The 24,820-nt window shown below is 44.8% G+C and overlaps 1 protein-coding gene across 1 annotated transcript in view; it reads right to left on the minus strand.

Moving 5' to 3' along the window:
* Positions 1-24,820, minus strand: part of raph1a (Ras association (RalGDS/AF-6) and pleckstrin homology domains 1a) — a 151,030-nt gene that overhangs the window by 46,041 nt on the left and 80,169 nt on the right. The window contains 2 exon segments of the mRNA XM_030381209.1: positions 20,144-20,218; positions 21,435-21,614. Coding sequence (XP_030237069.1) covers positions 20,144-20,218; positions 21,435-21,614 — 255 coding nt within the window.

A 24,820-nucleotide genomic window follows, 5' to 3' on the forward strand; every position in this document is an offset into this window, starting at 1 on the left:
CCTGACAGGCTCCCAAGAGAGGGGACAGCGTGGCAGACACGCCTCGTCCACGGTCTCCCTTCCCCCGGGGACACCGGACACGATGACCGCCTCCGAGCAGACACCTCCACCAGAAGGGAGGGAGAATCCACCCCTTATCGACTTCTCCGACTTCCCCCTGGCCGACAGGGGAGGCGCCGACAGGGGAGGTCAGTTCGCCACCACCCAGCTGGAGGACGACGCCCTCAGAAACGCCTGGGCACATGTACAGATCCATGAGGGCCTATCGCGGGACTCGGTGAGTAGCCGGCAGTACCCACACTTTAGCACCGGGGGGGGGGGGGGTTGCTATACAGGGTGGTACAGAGGGGGGGGGGGAGGAGGCGGAACAGTTGGTCGTTCCGAGACCATACGTGAGCAAAGTCCTCTATATGGCCCACACCCACCTTCTGGGGCTCCATCTAGGGATGGATAAGACGAGGTTTTACTGGCCGGGGGTGAAAAAGAACATAGAGGATTACTGCCGGGCGTGCCCCGAGTGTCAACGCACCGCCCCGAGACCCTCGGTACGGAATCCCTCATACCTATGCCTCAGTCTACCACCCCCAGACCGACGGGTTGGTGGAGAGGTTCAACAAAACCCTGAAATCCATGCTAAAGAAGGTCATGGAAGTAGACGGAAAAAACTGGGGAGACGCCGAGATCGTTTAATGGCCTGTGGCATGTGCCACCGCGACCACTGACATACCATGGCGTATGCCGTTCTGGAACGGTAACTGCCGTTCTGAAACGGTAACTACCGTTCTGAAACGGTAACTGCCGTCGCGACCACTGACATACCATGGCATATGCCGTTCCGGAACGGCAACTGCCGTTCTGAAACGGTAACTGCCGTCGCGACCACTGACATACCATGGCATATGCCGTTCCGGAACGGCAACTGCCGTTCTGAAACGGTAACTGCCGTCGCGACCACTGACATACCATGGCATATGCCCTTCAGGAACGGCATATGCCATTCTGGAACGATAACTGCCGTTCCCAACAATGGTATGTGACACCAGCATAACTCCTCTGTATAATTTCAAGACAGGTATCGCCGTAAATTTTTAAGCTATATATATTTGGTCTTTATTGACACTATATCACAACATAACGCCGTAAATAAAGGCAAGGCAAGGCAAGGCAACTTTATTGATATAGCACTTTTCATACACAAGGCAGACTCAAAATGCTTCACATATAAACATTGTCATACAATAAAATAAAATAATAGATAAGTAAAAGAAAACATATGCAAAGAAATGGGTAAATAAAGGGATTTACATGCTTCTCTCGTTCGTGCTATTGTTAGGATATTTCCGATCGGTTTGTTGTTGTCTTTTGTAATGACAGATGCTTTTGAAAACAGCCGGACTTGCTCCGGTGACTGTAGTTAGCCTAGCCACCTAAACAGGTCTGTTTAGGTGTCACTAGACACGGCTCTCTAGTCTCACGCATTTGGCGTGAGACACACGCAATTCAACCCAAGCACACGCTCACACGCCACACTTCGTATTTCTCACGCAGAGAAATACCAGGATAGCGCCCAACCAATTTGGGCCACTATTTAACAGTGGAACAGGTAGGAATCAAATGGGTTTCCCGTACGTAGGGTAACCAGACGTCCTCTTTTGCCCGGACATGCCCTATTTTTGAGACACAAAAAAGTGTGGCGGAAAATCGTCCGGGATTTTATTAAAGCCTCATACATGATTGAATTTGCGCTGTGTTTCTCGTGGTTGTTCACAAGCTAGTTAGGCTACGCCCTCCCCTACTCATTTCTGTTCGCTTTGCATTGGTGGAAGTGAGTAGGGGGAGTGGTTAAGTAGAGCCTACTTAGTTTGACCTACTTAGGTACCGTCATGTTTTGTAATTTTTTTTTTACCATTATTGTTTTATAGGGACAAACATTAATACATTTCTCCTACAGGGGTTTGATAAAGTACTATCTATTGAACAGAAAGAAACACTTGGTCATACTTTACACACTTTACCACAGCATTGGCCTACTGAATGCCACATATATACTTTAAGCATTGGACTGAATTCCATCATGTATGCCAAACAAAAATTTGTATATATGTTGTTATAAGAATGATTATGTAGCTGTGAATCATGAGTGGTATGCGTGTATGAACGGGCAAATACCACAGGAAAGGTGTGGCATGCCAGCGGAAAAACGGTAGGTGCCAGTAGAAACTGGTAATTACCATTTTACATGAGTGGCATGCCAGCGGAAAAACGGTAGGTGCTGTCATGCCAAATTTGTACCAGGCGCCAAATTTGTACCGGGCACGTCAACAGTTGTCCGTTGCCAGGCAACGGACAACTGATTACGTAAGGGTTGTCCGTTGCCGGGCAGGTTTAAAAAAACATTCGCGCTCATGTTGCCAAAGACGAAATAACATAATACAGATAACGGATCGCTAGATAACACTTGCTCTTACTTTATATTTGTATTGTATTTAATTGTTTAATCAAATTTGGCTAGTAAACTGAGTGTTTAAAGCGGGTTTCAAAAAACATTCGCGCTCATGTTGCCAAAGACTAAATAACATATTACAGAAAACGGATCGCTAGATAACACTTGTTTTTAATTTATATTTGTATTGTATTTAATTGTTTAATCAAATTTAGCCGGTAAACTGAGTGTTTAAAGCAGGTCAAGGACGAAATAGCGCAACACAGATAACGGACAAGTGCGAATGAACGAGCTTGAAGGTTCGCAAATCTTCATGAACCTCTCTCGTCATTCGACGCGATCGTCCGTTGCCAGGCAACGGACGACGCGATCATCTGTTGCCAGGCAGGTTTGGAATGGATTACGTATGGATGACCCGCCCGGTACAAATTTGGCAGCCGGTACAAATTTGGCATGACAGTGCCACTAAAACCTGGTAATACCATTTTACATGAGTGGCATGCCAGTGGAAAAACGGTGGTTCCAGTAGGAAATGGAACTTCCGATTAACATAATTGGCTTGCCAGCGGAAAAAAGTTTGGCCTGTATGCCATTATACCACTGGATCATGTCGATATAGAAAGGTTTATGACACTGGATCAGAGTTAAATGATAGGAACCTGTAGGCCTACTTAAATTATTTGGTTAAACAACAATAAGAACAAATGCAAAACTTAATATTTGGCCAATTGAATAGTTATGAGCTGAAGCAGTCATACAGTAGGCTATATTATAGGCTACGCTACTAGAACATCTTGATAAAACACGAGTGGAAAAATGGATGACTGTCTAGCTATAGCCTACAGTGCCACCCCATGGTAGATATAGGGACCTGGCTCTGTGGTGCACTAACCGGAAACTACGATCGCAACCGCTTTGAACGGTGAACTCTTTACACATAGTAGTTATAAAGCTATTAAAACTACAAAATGACTCCATTAATGCAGGATCTGTGGAAAATGCATGGACCTATTAAAGAAAATGCGCCGACGTTGGCTCAGCCTGGCTCCGCCTGGCTCCGCCTCTTCAGCTACGTAGCTAAGATGGCTGCCGTAGAGCACGAAAAGTGTACATCAATCCAAACTCCGCTGTTTGACCGTTTTGAGTATACCATCGGGGTCCTTTCACTTCACTTCCTTTCGCCCTGATCTTAATTGCAACGCACTACGTACTCAAACTAATGACTGCGGATAGTATGGATATTGGAACACAGCAATAGACTATAGCTCTATAGACACCTAAACAGACCTGTTTAGGTGGCTAGGCTAACTACCGTCACCGGAGCAAGTCTGGCTGTTTTCAAAAGCATCTGTCATTACAAAAGACAACAACAAACGGATCGGAAATATCATAACAACAGCACGGACGAGAGAAACGTGTAAATCCCTTCATTTACCCATTTCTTTGCATATGTTTTCTTTTACTTATCTATTATTTTATTTTATTGTATGACAATGTTTATATGTCAAGCACTTTGAGTCTGCCTTGTGTATGAAAAGTGCTATATAAATAAAGTTGCCTTGCCTTGCCTTGCCTTTATTTACGGCGTTATGTTGTGATATAGTGTCAATAAAGACCAAATATATATAGCTTCAAATTTACGGCAATACCTGTCTTGAAATTATACAGAGGAGTTATGCTGGTGTCACATACCATTGTTGGGAACGGCAGTTACCGTTCCAGAATGGCATATGCCGTTCCTGAAGGGCATATGCCATGGTTTGTCAGTGGTCGCGACGGCAGTTACCGTTTCAGAACGGTAGTTACAGTTTCAGAACGGCATATGCCATGGTATGTCAGTGGTAGCGGTGGCACATGCCACAGGCCAATAAACGATCTCGGCCCTACTGAAACTGGGACCAGCTGCTCCCGCACGTCCTGTTTGCCATCCGAGAAGTACCCCAGGCATCCACGGGATTCTCGCCCTTCGAACTCCTCTATGGCCGGCGACCAAGAGGGCTGCTGGACATCGCCTGGGACGCCTTGGAGAGCCAACCATCCCCCCACTGCACCGTCATCGAACACGTGGAGCAGATGCAGGGCCGGATGGCGCAGATCTGGCCGGTGGTCCGGGAGCACCTCGGACGAGCCCAGCAAACCCAAGCCCGTGTATACAACCGAGGGGCCCAACTCCGCACCTTCAACCCAGGGGACCAGGTGCTGGTCCTCGTCCCAACCACAGAGTGCAAGTTCCTGGCCAAATGGCAGGGTCCCTAAGACGTCATCGACCGGGTCGGCGAAGTCAACTACCGGTTACGGCAACCGGGAAGACGCAAGGCCGTCCAGATTTACCACATCAACCTACTGAAGCGGTGGCAACCACCGACAGCCCCGCGGGAACCAGCCCTCTTATCCCTGTCCTCTCGACTACCCCTGCACGAGGTACCAGTGGGGGAGCAGCTGAGCCCAAGCCAAACCCAGGACATGAGGGAAGTGGTCCTCCAGCACCTTGACGTCTTCTCTGAGTGGCCCGGGAAGGACCACAACCGTCAGCCATGACATCAGGACGGAGCCGGGAGTCCGAGTCCGACTCCGGCCCTACCATATTCTGGAAGCGCGGCGGGCCGCTATCCGAACGGAGGTCACAAACATGCTGCGGATGGGGGTCATCGAGGAGTCCCACAGCGCTTGGTCCAGCCCGGTGGTCCTGGTCCCCATACCGGACGGAACATACCGCTTCTGTAACGACTTCCGGAAGCTGAACGAAGTGTCGGCCTACGACGCCTACCCCATGCCCCGCATAGACGAGTTGATAGAGCGACTGGGGCCGGTGTTGTGCCGAATTTCGACCCCCCCGCATATTACGACCCCCCTTCGCATGAACGCGCATTCGCTTATTGTCAACGCCCCATACTTTCATTTAGTTCGAGGCGCTCTTCCTTCCGACAATATTAGTCTAAATTAGTGTTTATATTCTATCACAACATCACAAGTTGAGCAACTTATCACAGAAAGCGATGGCATATTTTAGATTGTAAGTCATATTTTAGATTGTAACCTCCGACGGCGACGACCCATGTACGCTACAACATTCACGATAATGAACTACGAGAGCACTTAAATACGTAATAGTTAAAAGTAATACATTAATGCATTATGTTATTTACTCATATTCATTTTGACAACCTCTTGGTAGCCTACCCTGGAAAGCACATTTAACTGTGACTGATCCAAAACTAAGGAAATCCTTTACTAGGTACAGACTCAGTGAGCACAGCCTCGCCTTCGAGAGAGTGAAGGATATTGGATATATTGGATATATATTGAATATATCCAATATATATTTTCGATATATTGAATATATACTGGATATACTGGATATATTCAATATCCAGCCAATTTAGCCTGCCGTATTCATCACCCATCTCCTATTTCTTGTTTGTTTTCACCACAACCGTACTGTGCCTTTTTTTAATAATACCTATATATATAATGGATTACCCGTGCATCGACCTGTTTGCCTGACTAATGTAGTCTCCGACTCCTAGCCTGCTCCCTGCCTGGACTTCGCCTACCCATCAAATTTCCTGTGTATGACCTCCTGCCTGTCCCTTGACCCATCTCCAGCCTCCTTCATGGGAATTGTGTTAATAAACATTCTATCATGCTCTGCGCTTGAAACCTATTCTTGGCATCCTTCGTATTCATTACAGTCAGGTTATTATCACAAAAAAATGTAAATGTATACACTACTTTTGTACTTGCACCAAACTTTTGTAGGGCTCATTAATGTAATGTGTGTTCAACTTTGATATCTGTTGATGTTACATAGGATTTCTGAAAGGAAGTCTATTCTAGAATATTCCTCAAAGTCAGAAGTTGTTAATTGCAATTTCTTCATGCATACATATACATATGTACATCCATACACATATTCATAATATGTACTGTTCATTATATTGACATGGTAGGCATCAACACTGGGAGCATTTTGAACGAGTGAGTAATTCTGCCGGCATGAATTGGAACACACACACCTGCCCCCCCACACACACACACACCTGCCAAATGTCCCCTGTTATGACTACACGTCTGAAATGTATACAGTCACATCCAGTGGCCTAACGATGTAACCCGAAAAAATTGGAAGTGTCTCAGACTTTGCAAACAAGAAATAGGAGGGGGGGTTGAAATACGGCAGGCTTGCCTGCCAGAATACAACCCCCCCCCCCGCCAAATGTCCCCTGTTATGACTACACGTCTGATATTTCTACAGTCACATCCAGTGACCTAACGATGTAAGCCCACAAAATTTGTAGTGTCTCAGACTTTGCAAACAGGAAATAGGAGGGGGGGTTGAAATACGGCAGGGTAAATTGCCTGCCGAAATACAACCCCCCCCCCGCCAAATGTCCCCTGTTGTGACTACACGTCTGAAATTTCTACAGTTACATCCAGTGACCTAACGATGTAAGCCCAAATAATTTGAAGTGTCTCAGACTTTGCAAACAGGAAATAGGAGGGCAGTGATGAATATGGCAGGCTAAATTGGCTGGATATTGAATATAGTATATATATATTTATTAGAGCTGTCAGTTAAACGCGTTAACGGCGTTAACGCAAACCAATTTTAACGGCGTTAATTTTTTTATCGCACAATTAACGCAATTATTTTATTTAAAAATTTTTTTTTTTTTTGGCTCATAACAAAGAAGCAGTTGCCTGACTGCTATGTTCAAATGACATTTGTTCAAAGCAGTCGTTTAATTGCACTATAGGCTCTTTTTTTGTATCGTTTTGATCAGTATATGCCAATCTTGTTATTAATAAAAAATCATTTGCACAAGGCAAGCCGATGCACTACACCATGTTGATAAGAGAATTAAAATGAGAAGAATTATGGGACAAAGAAAGTGTGTTGCATAGCGACCGTCGATTCATAGCGGCAGCCAGGAGGGACTACTTTTTGGTAGTCCTTAATAAAACGGCTACTTTGACTTTCTTGGTTTCTTTTTAAATGTAGTGTGTCTATGACTTTCGTTTCGCCATAACAGTAACCGTTGTATAAAAGCAATAGATCACTTCAGTCAGTGGCATGTGCTCATTATACCACTGTGAAGGGGGTCGCCGGCCCTCCGCTGCGCGTCGGGGCCGGACAACGCCCCTTAACAGTGGTATAATGAGCACATACCACAGCCTGGCGTGATCTATTGCTTAAATATATTCAATATATATTCAATGTATCCAAAATATATATTGGATATATTCAATATATATTCAATATATATTGAATATATCCAATATCCTTCACAGGCCACCACAGGCCTGTGAGCTGTCACTCACCTAAACTTTCGTGATAGTTGGAGAATGGTCACCTGAAGTTCAAAGCCGAAGACTTCATAATGAAGAAAATGTTGTCTTTTCAGTGACACTCGACCGTCAATACGTTTCTCAGACTTTGCAAACAAGAAATAGGAGATGGGTGATGAATATGGCAGGGTAAATTGGCTGGATATTGAATATATCCAGTATATCCAGTATATATTCAATATATCGAAAATATATATTGGATATATTCAATGTATATCCAATATATCCAATATCCTTCACTCTCTCGAAGGCGAGGCTGTGCTCACTGAGTCTGTACCTAGTAAAGGATTTCCTTAGTTTTGGATCAGTCACAGTTAAATGTGCTTTCCAGGGTAGGCTACCAAGAGTTTGTCAAAATGAATATGAGTAAATAACATAATGCATTAATGTATTACTTTTAACTATAACGTATTTAAGTGCTCTCGTAGTTCATTATCGTGAATGTTGTAGCGTACATGGGTCGTCGCCGTCGGAGGTTCCATTGCGATGTGTTCGTCTTCAAACTTACAATCTAAAACATGCCATCGCTTTCTGTGATAAGTTGCTCAAATTGTGATGTTGTGATAGAATATAAACACTAATTTAGACTAATATTGTCGGAAGGTAGAGCGCCTCGAACTAAATGAAAGTATGGGGCGTTGACAATAAGCGAATGCGCGTTCACGCGAAGGGGGGTCGTAACACCGGCCCGGTTCATCTCAAACTCGATATTGTTTTCATTGCAAAATGTCCGCTAATAACAACAATTGAACCTTCGGTCTCAGGGCTATTCCCAACTATTCACTTCGCCTTCGCCGTATAATTGTTGACTAGATAGATAGATAGCCTAGTCAAGTATTTATTAATACCAAACCACAAAAATCGTCGGGAATTCAATTAGGTGATTCGGCTCACACAGTATAGCCTACAAGACCACACAGAACAAGTCTGACTGGACATACACGAAATACATCACATTAAAACTAGACACAATTGTTTATAGATAGATAGACAGATAGAAAGATAATTAAATATGTTAATTATTTGCCTTGCGGAGCCAGCCAATCCTGTGCTCGTATGCAAATTAGCCATGTGCGCCTAAAACAAGAAAAACGTACCGTAATAAGGCGCACCGGATTATAAGGCGCACCTTCAATGAATGGCCTATTTTTGATTTTTTTTCATATATAGGGCGCACCGGATTATAAGCGCATAGAATAGAAGATACTGCAGTAAAACGTTTGACTGGGGTTGCGTTATGCATCGACTAGACGCGAGCTGTGCTAAATTGAATGTCAACAAAACAGTCAGATAAAGTTAAACTTTATTAAGCGTTCTGACAACTCCGTTCACTCCCATGGTAACGATGTTCAAACGTTAATTTGCATATTAACAATATCTCCCAGCCTTGTTCAGTTGTAAACACGTAAAAGAAACAGTCTGATACCGCTAATTCAAACGTTAGTGCATAACTCAACATTGTTCAGTTACGTATAACACGTAAAGCTCACTTTTTCAGTTCATTCCCCGTCCACGAATCCCTCGAATTCTTCTTCTTCAGTGTCCGAATTGAACAGTTGGGCGAGTACGGCATCCAACATGCCCGGCTCCCTCTCGTCATTATCCGAGTCAGTGTCGCTGCTGTTGCCTGGCAGTTCAGTGATTATTCCTGCCTTTGTGAAAGCTCGGACCACAGTTGAGACTGATATATCAGCCCAGGCATCCTCGATCCATTGTCAAATAGTGGCGTAAGTTGCCCGGCGCTGTCTCCCCGACTTGGTGAACGTGTGTTCGCCTTCTAAGGCCCCGTCCCCACGAAGCCGATTTTTTGGTGAATCTGCAAAAAGGCCCATTCTCACCCTAAGATAAATACGGATACGGACCGTTTCGTCCGGTCCCGGAGGTGTTTCGTCCGTCAATGGGTCCGTCGCCTCTGAGCGTACGAATCCGTAGTGCTCCGGGAGAAACGGAGCAATACCACCGGAAATCGAGGCAGCAGTGTAGAGTCAAAAGTCAGACCATTCGCGAAAATAGAGAGTAGTATAATATCTGATATATATTGGTTTTATACTTATATTATACTATATACCTGACCTTTTTATTTTATTGTTCCCCTGCTTTGGCAATGAGTTGCAACTGGTCATTTAACAACATTTTGAGGAGATAATCTGCGGGTTGGTGAGGGGTGTCACATGCCACCGCCGCCTAGGCCTACACTTTTTTTTGCCGATTTCGGATGACGCAAAGCAAAATCATCTCTACAGATATCATGTTTGCGATTGTCGATGCCGTTAATTTGTGAAACGACAGTAACTGCCCTCTAGAGGATTTATTGCGTCACATCCATAACAACGCTGAATTTCGTCCGGTTCCGGAGGTATGAATCGGCCTTACGTCTTGTGCGTTTCGGCCGACCGTCCAGACGGAGCCGGCGAATCCGGCGCCCGAAACCGCACAATTCTGAAACCACCCTCGGAGGTGGTTTCAAATCTATCCGGACCTATGAGGTTTCGTGTTAGGATTTGTGTGGACGTCTGAAACGCTTGATGGCATTAGCCCCCCACCAGCTGGGGGACGTCAGACTTGTGTTGAATTTTCACGAGTAGTAAATATTCGTTTGTTATTTTATTTGTATTGTTTTTGTAGCTTTAAATAAAGCCCCTTGATAAATGTAATGACTAACTTAAACCTTCAACATCAAAAAGTATTTCTGCTCAATTTAAAAGGTTGAATCTCCTCGTGACTGAATGTTTGTATACAGCGCGCAGGCTTGATGCGCTCCACTTATTTCGGTGGAGAACCAGCGCCTTGAATATTTACTACAGCGTTTCTACAGCTCGATGCGGTTTTGAAGTAGCTCCGTCTTTACGAAGATATCCCTGAACCGCATAAATCGAAATCGGATCGTTTTCGCCCATTTCGGCTCCGTGTGGACGGGGCCGTCCACACGGAGTGTTCGTGTGTTCGCCATATATAAGGCGCTCCGGATTATAAGGCACACTGTCTTTTTTTGAGAAAATTAAAGGCTTTTAAGTACGCCTTATAGTGCGGAAAATACGGTAATGTTGAGAAGTCATACTAAAAACGGATAGCAAGCGAAAGCTAAACCAGAATGTATCAATCACATACTTTGGATCCATTCTAATTTATGGTAAGAGGCTATTCTTTAAATCTTTGCAGTGACTGAATGTTGATGATAAAATGTATTGGTTTGCATAAGATGAGTGTGTGCGACTGCGTGTGTCCTTTCCGGCTTCGGCATACTGCTAGTTATGAAGGCCTTGTGGTTAGTTGTGGTCTTATGCTGTGTTTCCACTGCAGGGTGCAGGGAGGGGGGGGAGGGGGCGGTATAGCCCAGCTGAGTTCTGAGGTCGCGTTTCCACCGCCGACAGTACCCTTTATGGTAGGCCGGATGTCGATCGCCTTGGCAGCTACGTAAACATTGTGACATCATAGCAGCGCGACACAGTGTAGCCTGCTCAATAAAAACAATGGAAAAGATGAACGCGACACATTAAACCAAGAGCTACCATGGAAGTCGTCCAGCAACAGTTCCTGGCCTCCTTGTTTGCCCAAGCAAGCGTTTTACGCGACATGTTCATTGTAAAGAATAATACCTCGAGGCTACTGGTTGTTTATTTTTATCCCCACGTCGCCCGGTAGTGATGATTCTATCGACCAATCGACGGAGGGGGGGTGTAGCTCGAATTTTCTGGCACCCTTTCAGGAGTCTCAGTACCCCAACGGAGGAGTACTGAAGACGAGGGTAAAACGAGTACGGCTCAGTCCGGGTCACGCCCACTTTTGGCGGTGGAAACGTAATCCGTACCGCACCTTTGCGAACCAAACCGTACCGCACCCTGCAGTGGAAACGCGCCATTAGTGAAGCACCCTAGCCTTGGAGTTGGATAAGTTGGAGTGATGTGTACGGACGTGCAAGAGTGAGAGAGAGAGAGCACACCCGCCGTGGGGATGTTTGGCTTGTTGTGGGATGTCTGTCAGCATCCGCCGTGTTGGACGATATGCTTTGTGTATGTGTTCAATGTACATCTGTCTGGTCATATTTGCGGTAGATTGATGGTTAAATAATGTCACACCACGATCGGTTGTACTTGCAGGCACTCATTTGCAAGTGCACTGATTGCGTGTCAGATAGGCTAAGTTAGCCCATAGCTAGCATTATGCCTTCTATTTCTAGATCTTCTGACTAATTTTACCGGTACTTACGACATAATCGCTGTCACTAGATATAAAGAAAACGTTGACTTTCATTCGGTGCTATTCACTGTCAGTAAAAATAAATAAAAGTGTTGTTATTGTATGCACTGCTGTACATGACTAGCTCCAGCGCTCGTTGCTGCGTTGCTTAATGATAGTAACTCCCCACTCATTCTCTGACCATGCATTTAATTGGCATTGATCAGTTCTCGGTAATTCCTCATTCGCCGTATCACGTCTGACAGGTTCGAAATTATACTGCTGTGGGCCATCATACATGTTATTTGTGGTTCTTGCCACCTCTTAGACGCCATAGTTCTATTACTAGGTTGAGGCTACCCTCCAACACGTCTCCCCAACGTGACGTCATCGCCGAATGTTGTTAGAAAACACCTGTTACTGCCAAAAACTGGACTTTAACACAATTTTGGAGACATTTTTTAAATGATACACATATTTTGAGTGCTTTATGTACCCATTAATCAAACCTTCCGGTTAACCTGCATGTAGGCCTTTGAGCAGGCATGCTAACGATTCCAAGGAATTGGTTCACTGGGCACCGGTTATGAACAAGAACCGGTTCCCATCCCTAGTATCAAGTTCATTCTGCTCCAGATGTCAATCTTACCTAAAGTATCAAGTTCATCCTGCTCCAGATGAGAAACTAACCTAAAGTATCTAGTTAATTCTGATCCAGATGAAAAACTAACATAAAGTATCAAGTTAATTTTGCTCCAGATGAGAAACTAACCTCAAGTATGAACTTCATTCTGCTCCAGATGAGAAACTAACCTAAAGTTCCATCTTCATTCTCTCCAGACTATAGAGAAACGAATCTAAAGTATCAATTTCATTCTGCTCAAGATGAGAAAGTAACCGTATCAACTTCATTCTGATTCAGACTAACTGGACTACGCTTGTCTAACTCAATTGGTCCATCTTACCTGGCTTATCTCACCTGGTCCATCTCACCTGGTCTAAGTAACCTAGTCTAACTAACTCACTTAGTCTAACTCAACTGGTCAACCTCACCTGGTTTAAGTAACCTTGTCTAACTCACTTAGTATAACTCACTTGGCCCATCTCACCTTGTGTTACTAGAATACTCGGTCTAACTAACCGTCTAACAAACTCAAACTAGATATAACTCACTCAGCTGGTCTATCTGACCTGGTCTAAGTGACCAGGTCTCACTCACCTGGTCTATCTGACCTGGTCTCACTAACTTGGTAAAATTGACCTGGTCTATCTGACCTGTTATAAGTGACCAGGTCTCACTCAACTGGTCTCACTCACCTGGTCTAACTCAGTGTTTCTATCTCAGTCTGTCTTACCTTATTCTTCCAACAGGAGTTCATCATGACATAAGGCTTCTGTCTCTTCGGAGGAAAGTTTCGGCAAAGGTCCATAAAGTCCCTCGGATTCTCCTCCAGATGCACATGACTGCAGGTCAAATTCCTGAAGCTCCAATCTCCTGAAGCTCCCAACTCATAAAGCTCCCAGCTCCTACGCCACTATCTGGATATTCAACCAATATATCAGACCTACACACGACTCATCAGGACTACACATTCCAGATCCCAGGTATGTCTTCATGTCTCTCTGTCTGTCTGTCTGTCTGTCTGTCTGTCTGTCTGTCTGTCTGTCTGTCTGTCTCTGTCTTCCTGTATCTCTGTCTGCCTGTCTTTTTTTCCTCCTGTCTCTCAGTATCTGCCTGGTTCTCTGTCTGTCTGCCTGTCTCTCTGTCTTCTTGTCTCTCTGTATCTGCCTGTCTCTCTATCTTCCTGTCTCTCTATCTTCCTGTCTCTCTGTCTTCTAGTCTCTCTGTATCTTTCTGTCTTCTTGGCTCTCTGTATCTGCCTGTCTCTCCATGTGTCTATCCATCAGACTGGAACATATTCAACATCTTGTTGCTGGATGAGGGAGAGAGAGTGAATAAAAGGGAGGGGCTTATCTGCTGGGCCAATGCACATGAAGTAGAGCTTATCTCTTTATCTGTCCTTGCCCTCATCCTCACTCTCCCTTTACCTCTATCTCTTTCTATATATAATCTCTCTCTCTCTCTCTCTCTCTCTCTCTCTCTCTCTCTCTCTCTCTCTCTCTCTCTCTATCTACCTATCTACCTATCTATCTATCTACCGGTATCACGTGATTTCGTCCTCATGCGCACGAACGTTAATCTATTGAATCGTGTCCCAGAGCACGATAGTCCGACTTTTTTCGTGCTACACAGAACGAAATGCAAACCAATGCATTCTGAATGGGAGTGTTCTCAGACAATTAACGTGCTCCACAAAACAAAACGAGAGAGAGAGAAAGAGAGAGAGGGAGGGACACAGAGAGAGAGAGAGAGAGAGAGAGAGAGAGAGAGAGGCTTCAGAAAGGGTGTGCGCCGATAGTACAGTGCACCCTAGTTATGTTTATGCCAAAACCACAAATGCTATATATTTAAGCAATGGATCACGACAGGCTGTGGTATGTGCTCATTATACCACTGTTAAGGGGCGTGACTTTCGTTTCGTATTATGGCGAAACGAAAGTCATAGACACACTACATTTAAAAAGAAACCAAGAAAGTCAAAGTAGCCGTTTTATTAAAGAATACAAAAAAGTAGTCCCTCCTGGCTGCCTTCAAAATGCACGACGGTCGCTATGCAACACACTTTAGCGTCCCTCCGAGAGAAGGCTCGGCTAGAGCGGTTCGCCGGGAGCAGTTCAATCGCCGTGTGCCTAAGCTTTCGTTAGTCTCTCCATCGCCTTGCTCACTCCCGGAGTAACAACATTTACACCCTCTCCATCATCCAACATATGTTTTACTTTGTAACTGTTTCTACTTCCAGGCGCGGAGTGATATGCAAACTTTCACAAAATGATCGGGCGTCATAGCAGTTATGTATACGCTCATTATACAACAGTTAGGAACCAATCAGATCTCTGGATTTAGGCCCCCCGTTGTATAAATATATATATAGTGCCTATATATATAGGCTATATATATAATTAGGCTATATTTATATTATTTAGCGTGTAATGAGACAATCTATAGCCAAATTGTCAAAGGCCAGAGAATCTCCGGAAATATCAGCATGGGAAATCGGCGCATCAGACCCATGAACCTATATATATATATAAAGAAAGACGTCATCTCAAGCGGGAGAGAACGTTTGCGGTGCTGGTTTGTGTCATGTAAATACAGGGCTCTCAAGTCTCACGCATTCGCCGTGAGACACACGCAATTCAACCCATGCACACGCTCGAACCCGGTCTCACGAAAATACGTGACACTGTCACGTTATTTAATCTATTGAAACGTGATCAGGGACACGTATTTTCTACATTTTGTATTTCAAATGGAAGTATTTGTCGTGTCACTAAGCACGACTTCCAAACTAAGGTTCTGTCCGGGGGCGTTCTCCCTAATGTCCCTTAAGGAGCTCCGTACAGATCATTCATTGTTGAAAATTGTCTGTGATAACTAACAAATGACAGCTTTTGGCCACCTGTTTCTACTTAAAATTGTCTGTGATAACTAACAATATGACAGCTTTTGGCCACCCGTTTCTACTTTCACCTTTGATTCTGAGAAATTGTGACAACTCACGGATACATTAAATGCAGGTGCGCTGCTCTGTAGGCAAACTGCAAAGGAAAAAAGGGTAGCTGCTTCATCTTTTCTTTTTAGAATTGTGTGTCTTGATGTTTATTTTATCTAGCCATCTATTGTCTTGCTATGGCTATCACATAGGCTATGTGAATGAAAGTCTGCGTCGATGCCTCGCAAGTCCAGTGTCGCGAGCAGACGTTGCCATGACATCTAGAAATCATACCGTATTTAATGGGTTATCATTAATATTGATGTGTAGGGGTTGATTATAACTCGTGAATTATATTTTTTATACCACGGTCTGGGGGAATACTCGTATTCTGATTGGCTGCAGTGCGTGCATTAACTCCTGATATAGGCCTACAGACACCTGCTAAGTAGTTCCAGTCAGCGTTTAGATTCTCTGCCCGAGCCCGGGCCGATATTTCCCACCACTATCCTCGGGCCGGGCCTTTGATCGAGCATTTTTATTTTTATTTTATCATTGGTTTATTGGCCTAATCTGAGGAGAAATCTATGCCATAAACAGAAATATTATAGGCCTTTATTACACAGGTCTTCTCAATGCCGTGGAACGCTCCGTTCACTTGCATGGGTAGTGGTCCGGTGACTTGTCAACCCCAGCGTCTTCCGTTGCTAAGCGACGTCACCGTCTTTGCGGACAAATTATTTCTCTGCTGATCAACACTACGAATGGCCAAAAGACTTGTATGCCCCCCCCTTAAATAAATACTATGGCAGAATTATTATTATTATTATTATTATTATCATTCAACTTGAACATGTGTTATACAGTAGAGTGGTGGAGGGATGACGTATGTTGGCCAACCCGGAAGTGAGCGTCGCCCTGGATTCCCTTGACAAAAAGCCAACAGGTTTTTCCATTGGATTTTGGATTATTGTGGAAACATTTGCATCTTTGAAGCACCTCCTCAAAAACAAAATAAATAAATAAATAAAAATAACCGTGCTCCAAAGAACGAAATGTAAACCAATGCATTCTGAATGGGAGTGTATCTCAGATTTTTCCATGCTACACAGAACGAAATGTAAACCCATGCAAATAAAGACTTCATGGTCATAATAATTTAAATATCATTAATCTCCTGAGTGTGTAGGGTGGTATTCTAATTTTTTCAACGGGGCTGCATCCAGTTACTTGACCGTCATGGTTGCTATGGTGGTTGCTATCGACCGCCCCCCTCTAATCCTTACATGGCTCTAAAAACCACACGGCAAAGGAGCTGCCGTCGCTTGGATGTTTTTATTTTCTGCAGTTTAGACTTCTTCTATAACCTATTTTTGAAAGCAATACACCAAGCTCATTGATTTAACGAGTTAATGACTCAGCAAGTGCTCCATCTCGTTGCACCACACCCAGCGGCTCGTGTGGTAGAAATTAATGATTATATTCTATGGTAAACTATGATTATTATGAGGTCTGTATATCTAACGCGGAAAACACACGGTGCCTGGGAGTCTGGGTTCAGAACAGATGGTGGGACCCCTAAAAGGAGCAGGGAGCTACGGGGTTAAGGCATGCTGACCTCAGCCTAGTGTCTTGGGCTATCTTTGCTGACCATTAGCTGACCATTTGCTGATCATTCAGGTTAAGATGGATTTATGACTGAATGGAGGCGGACACCTCAAGGAGAAGCTGCTCAGTTTGTGTGTATAAAAAGACGCCGCAGTTTGTGAACCACAGTGACTCTATAGATCTACTCAGGCTGTTGTCGTTGTTGTTTTTCTTCACGATAAAGTCTTTTGTCAATTCTTGCTCCGGACCCCTCGTTTTCTTTTACTCTCTCTCTCTTGAATTAGTCTAAGTGTTTATATCTCAATTAATCTTCAACACTCGCTTGCAAGATTTTGGCCTGAAGTTCTTCCCAGACCTACACCATAGCCATCCAACATGCATATTTGAGAATTAGGCCTCTCTTTAATAATGACAAAAAGTTATGAGAGAAATACACATTAACTTTTTGTTATCTCATAAGCGGCGTGGTGCCGGCTCCTTTTGACCTTTTGACCCCAAGCTTCAAAAACGTGGCCACAGGCCAGCTGTGTCTACACACCTTAAGCCACAAATGTACTCGGACCCCTTCCTGCCCTCGGGGTCCGACCGGGCCAAGTTTCGGTGCGGGGGTCCCCGTTAGGCCGTAGAATAAGGTATTCGTATTCAAATTTCAGGGTGGTAGGACCTTCCTATCTCAAAAACTGTTTTTCCACCTGGAGCCTGACCTGCAGCCAATCAGAATACGAGTATTCCCCCAGACCGTGGTATAAACAATATAATTCAGGAGTTATAATCAACCCCTACACATCAATATTAATGATAACCCATTAAATACGGTATGATTTCTAGATGTCATGGCAACGTCCGCTCGCGACACTGGACTTGCGAGGCATCGACGCAGACTTTCATTCACATAGCCAAAAACAAGAGAATAGATGGCTAGATAAAATAAATATCAAGACATACAATTCTAAAAAGAACAGATGAAGCAGCTACCCTTTTTTCCTTCGCGGTTTGCCTACAGAGCAGCGCACCTGCATTTAATATATCCTTGAATTTTCACAATTTCTCAGAATCAAAGGTGAAAGTAGAAACGGGTGGCCAAAAGCTGTCATATTGTTAGATATCACAGACAATTTTCAACAATGAATGATCTGTACGGAGCTCCTTAAGGGACATTAGGGAGAACGCTCCCGGACAGAACCTTAGTTTGGAAGTCGTGCTTAGTGACACGACAAATATTTCCAATTGAAATGCAAACTGTAGAAAATACGTGTCCCTGATCACGTTTCAATAGATTAAATAACGTGACAGTGTCACGTATTTTCGTGAGACCGGGTTCGAGCATGTGCATGGGTTGAATTGCGTGTGTCTCACGCCGAATGCGTGAGACTTGAGAGCCCTGTACTTAGGTGACACAAACCAGCACCGCAAACGTTGTCTCCCGCTTGAGATGACGTCTATCTTTATAGGTTCATGGGTCTGATGTGCCGATTTCCCATGCTGATATTTCCGGAGATTCTCGGGCATCTTCGACAATTTGGCTATAGATTGTCTCATTACACGCTAAATAATATAATTATAGCCTAATTATATATATAGCCTATATATATATATATATATATATATATAGCATTTGTGGTTTTGGCATAAACATAACTAGGGTGCACTGTACTATCTGCGCACACCCTTTCTGAAGCCTCTCTCTCTCGCTCTCTCTCTCTGTCCCTCCCTCTCTCTCTTTCTCTCTCTCGTTTCGTTTTGTGGAGCACGTTGATTGTCTGAGAACACTCCCATTCAGAATGCATTGGTTTACATTTCATTCTGTATAGCACGAAAAAAGTCGGACTAGCGTGCTCTGGGACACGATTCAATAGATTAACGTTCGTGCGCATGAGCACGAAATCGTGTGATACCGGGTTGGCGTGTACCTTGCATGTGCATGTGTGTGCAAGCGCATATATCTATGTGTGCACTACACTGTGCACATGTGTTTGGCTTAAAGGGGTGCGGGCTGTTCCACTTTTGCCAATAGGCATACACCTCCACATACACACACATTTATAATCTTTCTTTATTTTAACAAAACTAAGTAAAGCAGTTAATCCTTCTTAATTTAATATTAATAACACTGAGCTCCTGCTCTGACTATGGTTTGAATGGTTGACTTACACAGTCGACTTATATAGTCGACTAGCTCCAATATTCTTTATGGCTGAAATGTTTTGTATATTGTGTCTAGTTTGTGAGTCTGTTGACCCACATTAAACCAGCTAACAGCGAGGAGTACAGACCATTACAGAGGAGCAGAGAGGAGAACAGACCATTGCCGAGGAGCAGAGAGGAGTACAGACCATTACTGAGGAGCAGAGAGGAGTACAGACCATTACTCAGGAGCAGAGAGGAGTACAGACCATAACCCAGGAGCAGAGAGCTGTACAGACCATTACGGAGGAGCAGACCTGTAAACACACACTGGGACTCCTCATTACCTCACTACTGTACCCAGATCAGCCCTGTAAACACACGCTGTGACTCCTCATTACCTCACTACTGTACCCAGATGAGCACTGTCAACACACGCTGTGACTACTCATTACCTCACTACTGTCCCAAGATCAGCCCTGTCAACACACGCTGTGACTCATTACCTCACTACTGTACCAACCCAGATCAGCCCTGTAACCACACACACACACACACACACACACACACACACACACACACACTAGAGCTACAAAGCTAGCTGCTGTACCATGCTAACTCACCCTTAAACATGCTAGCAATATGTGTTTGGGTAGTGAAACAAACCGGAATACCAACAGAGAGAACAACAGACACACATACAGATAGACTGGCAGGCAGACAGACAGAGAGTAAATCAGGCATGCAGACAGAGAAACATGCAGAAAGGAAGAAAGACAGACAGACATACAGAGGACATCGATAACAGTATTTCAGAGAAGGGAATGGATGCTGATTGGCTCATACAGAAGGGGTTAAATGTGACCAATAGGGCAGGAGGAGGCGTCACCTTAGTGAGCAGGTGGGAAGGCTTCCCTGCCATGTTCTTTAGAATCAGAGAGGTCTCACTGTCCAGATAGGAATGCTTTGGAGAGAGAGACAGTGAGAGAGAGAGACATAGGGGGGGGGGGGGAGAAAAGAGAGACATAGAAGGAGGGAGAGACAGAGCATGAGAGAGGGAGAACAGAGGAGATTGTTAAAAAGGCAGCAATGGATGAATCTAGTGCTTTGTTACAGGCTGCAAGAACTGTCGTGTGATTAAGAGAAGAAGATGGAGACAGTACACGGACACGTTTGGCCAAAGTACTTGCGACCAATACAAAAGTCTTGCAGACACACAATTACCATGCCAAAATCAAGGTTATAACTTAACAATCTTAACGTCTCTGGTTCTTCCACTTCGACGTCAATCTGAAATTGTTGCTGTTTGCGGACTCTTGGTACTTCAACAACGCGACTTTGAAGAGAAGGGGATTGTTGCGTGCGATTATTGCCCGGTTTTGTCTCCTACCGGATCCCCGCTGCCAAAGCAACGCCGCGGGGGGGCACCACGGCCGCGGGGGGGGAACCACGGCCGCCGGGGCACCCCCGCGGGGCATCGCTGGGGGCACCACCTCCATCGGGGCACCACCTCCGCCGGTGCACCGCCAACACCGGAGCACCGCCACCAATGCCGGGGCACCGCCACCAATGCCGGGGCACCGCCACCAATGCCGGAGCGGTGCCCCAATGCCGGGGCACCGCCACCAATGCCGGGGCACCGCCACCAATGCTGGGGCACCGCCACCAATGCCGGAGCGGTGCCCCAATGCCGGAGCATTAGGGCACCAGCTCCCGCTGGAGCCCACAGCAGTAAATGAAACGTGTGCCTTTAGGTGAAGGCTGGTTGATGTCTGATTGGCGGAAGCACCGTTAAAGCAGCTGTAAATTAAACGTATCGTATGCCTTTCGAGGAATGGCCCCTTTAGGCTATTGGTTGTCATGGTTACCAGGTCACCAGGTCCAAATAGTAAGATAGTTTGGTCTTCTTCAACCAGAATGCAGTTAGGCAGCACTAATCTGTCTGTTCCCTCTCAGCAGCTGTTATACTGGGAGCCGCCAGTACAACCACAGACTTCTATTGGTTATACTGGGAGCTGCCCAGTACAATCACATTCCCCTACGAGTGGACACTGGGTGCTGTCAAGTACAACCGGTGGTTGTCCTGGTTTTCCTGGGAGCATGGCTGCATCAGGGCGTTCCCGTTGATACAGAGAGAAGGAAGGTCACTTAAGACAGGAGAACAGTGTGTGGGCGTGTACCTCTGTACTAGCCGGCCCCTGATTGGTTCCTTCGGGAGGGGGTGTGGCCAAAGAGTGGTTGGCGTCTGATGGGGCGAAGCGCAGCACTCTGTCCAATGAGTCCATGGAGGAGGCGGAGTTAACAGACGCCCCCGAGGCAGAGGCCACAGAGGAGCGCGAAGAGTGGGCAACCAGGCGGGCCTGAGAGAGAGACAGAGTTAGTCATAGTTGGTTAGTTTGTATAGTGGGGATGTGTGAGACACAGAGTTATAGTAAGTTAGTTAGTATAGTGGGGATGAGTGAGACAAAGAGTTAGTCATAGTTAGTTAGTTATAGTAGGGATGTGTGGGTGTGCCTGTTAGGTGGGGTGAGTGTGGTCTGAAGGCTGAGAGGGAACTGAGACTAAGGGCTGTACCACAATTGACCTACTCTATGCAATTTAAAGAGGCAGTCCACACTCACTTTCAGAACAGAATTTGACCCACCTCCTGATGGTGTTACATGACCTGCTCTAGAGGCAGTGCATAGCTCCTAGAGGTGTAAAATGACATGGTCTAGAGCATTGGTTCTCAAAGTGCGGAATCATTCCTGGCGGCCCGCAATGACATACATAATTATGTAAGTTATATTAAAAAAAAATATATATATATATATATATATATTCTTTTTATTATTATATCAATATTAATTTAAACGGAAATAAATGAATATAAAGAGAAAAGTCGACTCTCTCTAGCTTTCAATTAAATCCTTTTACATTTGTTAGTTTTAATCCGACTGTACATTACTTTGAAAGGCTGAACCTCAGTTTCGTGATTTAGACCTCACTTGACCTCACTCCCGGAGGTCCACGGTGCAATGTTTTTTTTGAGCACTGGGATGCTGGCGGCGTTTCCCGCCATTTATTTTTTCCTTTGGCGGCACTCAGTCAAATTTTGGGTTCCTTAATTGGCCCTCAGTTGTCAAACTTTGAGAACCCCTGCTCTAGAGGCAGTGTGGACCCCCTAGTGGTGTTACATGACCTGTTCTAGAGGCAGTGTGGACCTGCTACTGGTCTAACTTGATCTGCTCTAGAGGCAGTGTGGACCCCCTAGTGATGTAACATGACCTATACTAGAGGCAGTGTGGACCCCCTAATGGTGCAACAGATCACCTGCTCTAGAGGTAGTGTAGACCCCCTTGTGGTGTAACATGACCGGTTCTAGAGGCAGTGTGGAACTTGTAGTGGTGTAACATGACCCCTTCTAGAGGCAGTGTTGACCCCCTAGTGTTGTAACATGACCGGCTATAGAGGCAGTGTGGACCCCCTAGTGGTGTAACATGACCGGTTATAGAGGTAGTGTGAACCCCTAGTGGTGTGACATGACCTGTTCTAGAGGCAGTGTGGATCTTCTGTCTAGCTGTCCAGCTGAGCTGTAACACATCGAGGGAGCTGAAGTGGAGAGAGTCTCCAACTTCAAATTCCTCGGTGTGTACATCATGGATGACCTAACCTGATCCATGCAGGCAGGCTCAGCAGTCAAAACTGCACAGAAGCGGCTATACTTCTTGAGGAGACTCAAGAAGTTTGGCATGTCTTCAAAAACTTTAACAAACTTTTACAGATGCACCATTGAGAGCATCCTCTCAGGCTGCATCACTGCCTGGTATGGTAGCTGCTCCGCTGCCGACCGCAAGGCCCTGCAGAGGGTGGTGAAGACAGCGGAGCGTATCACCGGCAGCCATCTCCCCTCCGTGCAAGGCATCTACAACAGTAGATGCCTGAGGAAAGCAAAAAAGATTCTAAAGGACAACAGCCACCCAGGCTATGGACTGTTCTCATTGCTGCCGTCTGGTAGACGCTACCGGAGCATCCGAACACGGACTACCAGACTCACAAATAGCTTTTTCCCCCTGGCTGTAAGGCTTCTGAATCAGAAACACTGAACCTCTGAACAGTTGCCACCTCCACCTCCTCCACTCATACAATTCACTTCATAGATATATTTGCACAATTTTTAAAAAACTTTTAACTTATCCTTAGCATTTCTTTTTAACTTATACTCTATTCACACTTAAACTGCTGCTAGCCCTTCTACTGTATTCTAATTGTGGAATGTTAATGTTAAATGTTATATTGTTATAATGTCATAGTGCTACAGAGAACATTTTTTATATGGTTTATTGTCATATTGTTTTAGAGTTTTATGTTATTTTTGTTATATGTATGACGTCTACTGCGTAGATGAATGATGCTTGCCAAGTCGTAAGAATTTTGCTGTGCTGAAGCAATTTGGTACATGCAACAATAAACACACTTTGACTTTGACTTTGACATGTGGCTGCACCAGAAGATGCAGATGTAAGGATTCAAATGTCACGTCTTCAAGGCTTGGTCACAAAAGACGTGTTGAATAAAGTACATACTGGCTAAGGCTTATTATTATATGTGTAGCAAGATTTATGCAAGAAAAGGCTGAACATTGAATGTATTTGTTGTTCAGGAAAAATGTGTTGACAAAAAAATCAATACGATTAATACAGAGAGAAAATAAGATGCATATCATTGTCAATATGCGAGACCCTATTTTCTTGCTTTGCCTAAGTGTGGATTAGAGCTAGCTGATGAATCCATTACCTTCATAAAAGTTTCCTGGATCGCAGAGAACGCCATTTTTTATTTGAAGCCACCCTACCATACAGCTACTGCCTCACTCCACTTCACTCCTCCTTCACTCCACTTCACCCTACCCTCACTCCTTCACTCTCACCCTCACTCCTCCCTCTGGAGATCCTTCACTCCACCCTCACTCCTTCACTCTCACCCTCACTCCTCCCTCTGGAGATCCTTCACTCCACCCTCACTCCTCCCTCTGGAGCTCCTTCACTCCACCGACACTCCTCACTCCACCATCCTCTCTGTGGCTCCTCGCAGGACACTCCATCTTGTTTGGACTTTAACATTAGGATTAGGATCTGCAAACATTGCTCATTCCTAAGGTCTTACAAATACTGACATGTTGGCCCTTTGCTAGGTGGAGGCTAATTGAAACGTTTTCTAAGGTTGATCATTGTGCCCAGAGGTTCAGCCAGTGCTGTAGTGACACTATATTATGTCAGTAGTCTGTTATAAATAGAGCAGAGACTACTGCACACCCGCACGTTGGGTCCATTAGTATTTATTCTTAATGTACTGCTTTTTTGTTTTTAGTGTTTGGTAAAGATTAACTAAACACCCAACCATTTTGCTGCTGGGACATCTCTTTAACATGAGCCACACTGCCTGTCCAATTTGTAATTTGTAACTAATTAGTTGCCAACTTCTATGGAGGTACTATCAGTGACTTTGGTACTGTTTTCTTATTGTTCATTATCGTTATCTGTGCCTGTAAACATAAAACATTCGATGCAAAAAAATGGTAACATGA

Source organism: Gadus morhua, chromosome 16 (assembly GCF_902167405.1).
Source record: "Gadus morhua chromosome 16, gadMor3.0, whole genome shotgun sequence".
NCBI classification, from domain to species: Eukaryota; Metazoa; Chordata; class Actinopteri; order Gadiformes; family Gadidae; genus Gadus; species Gadus morhua.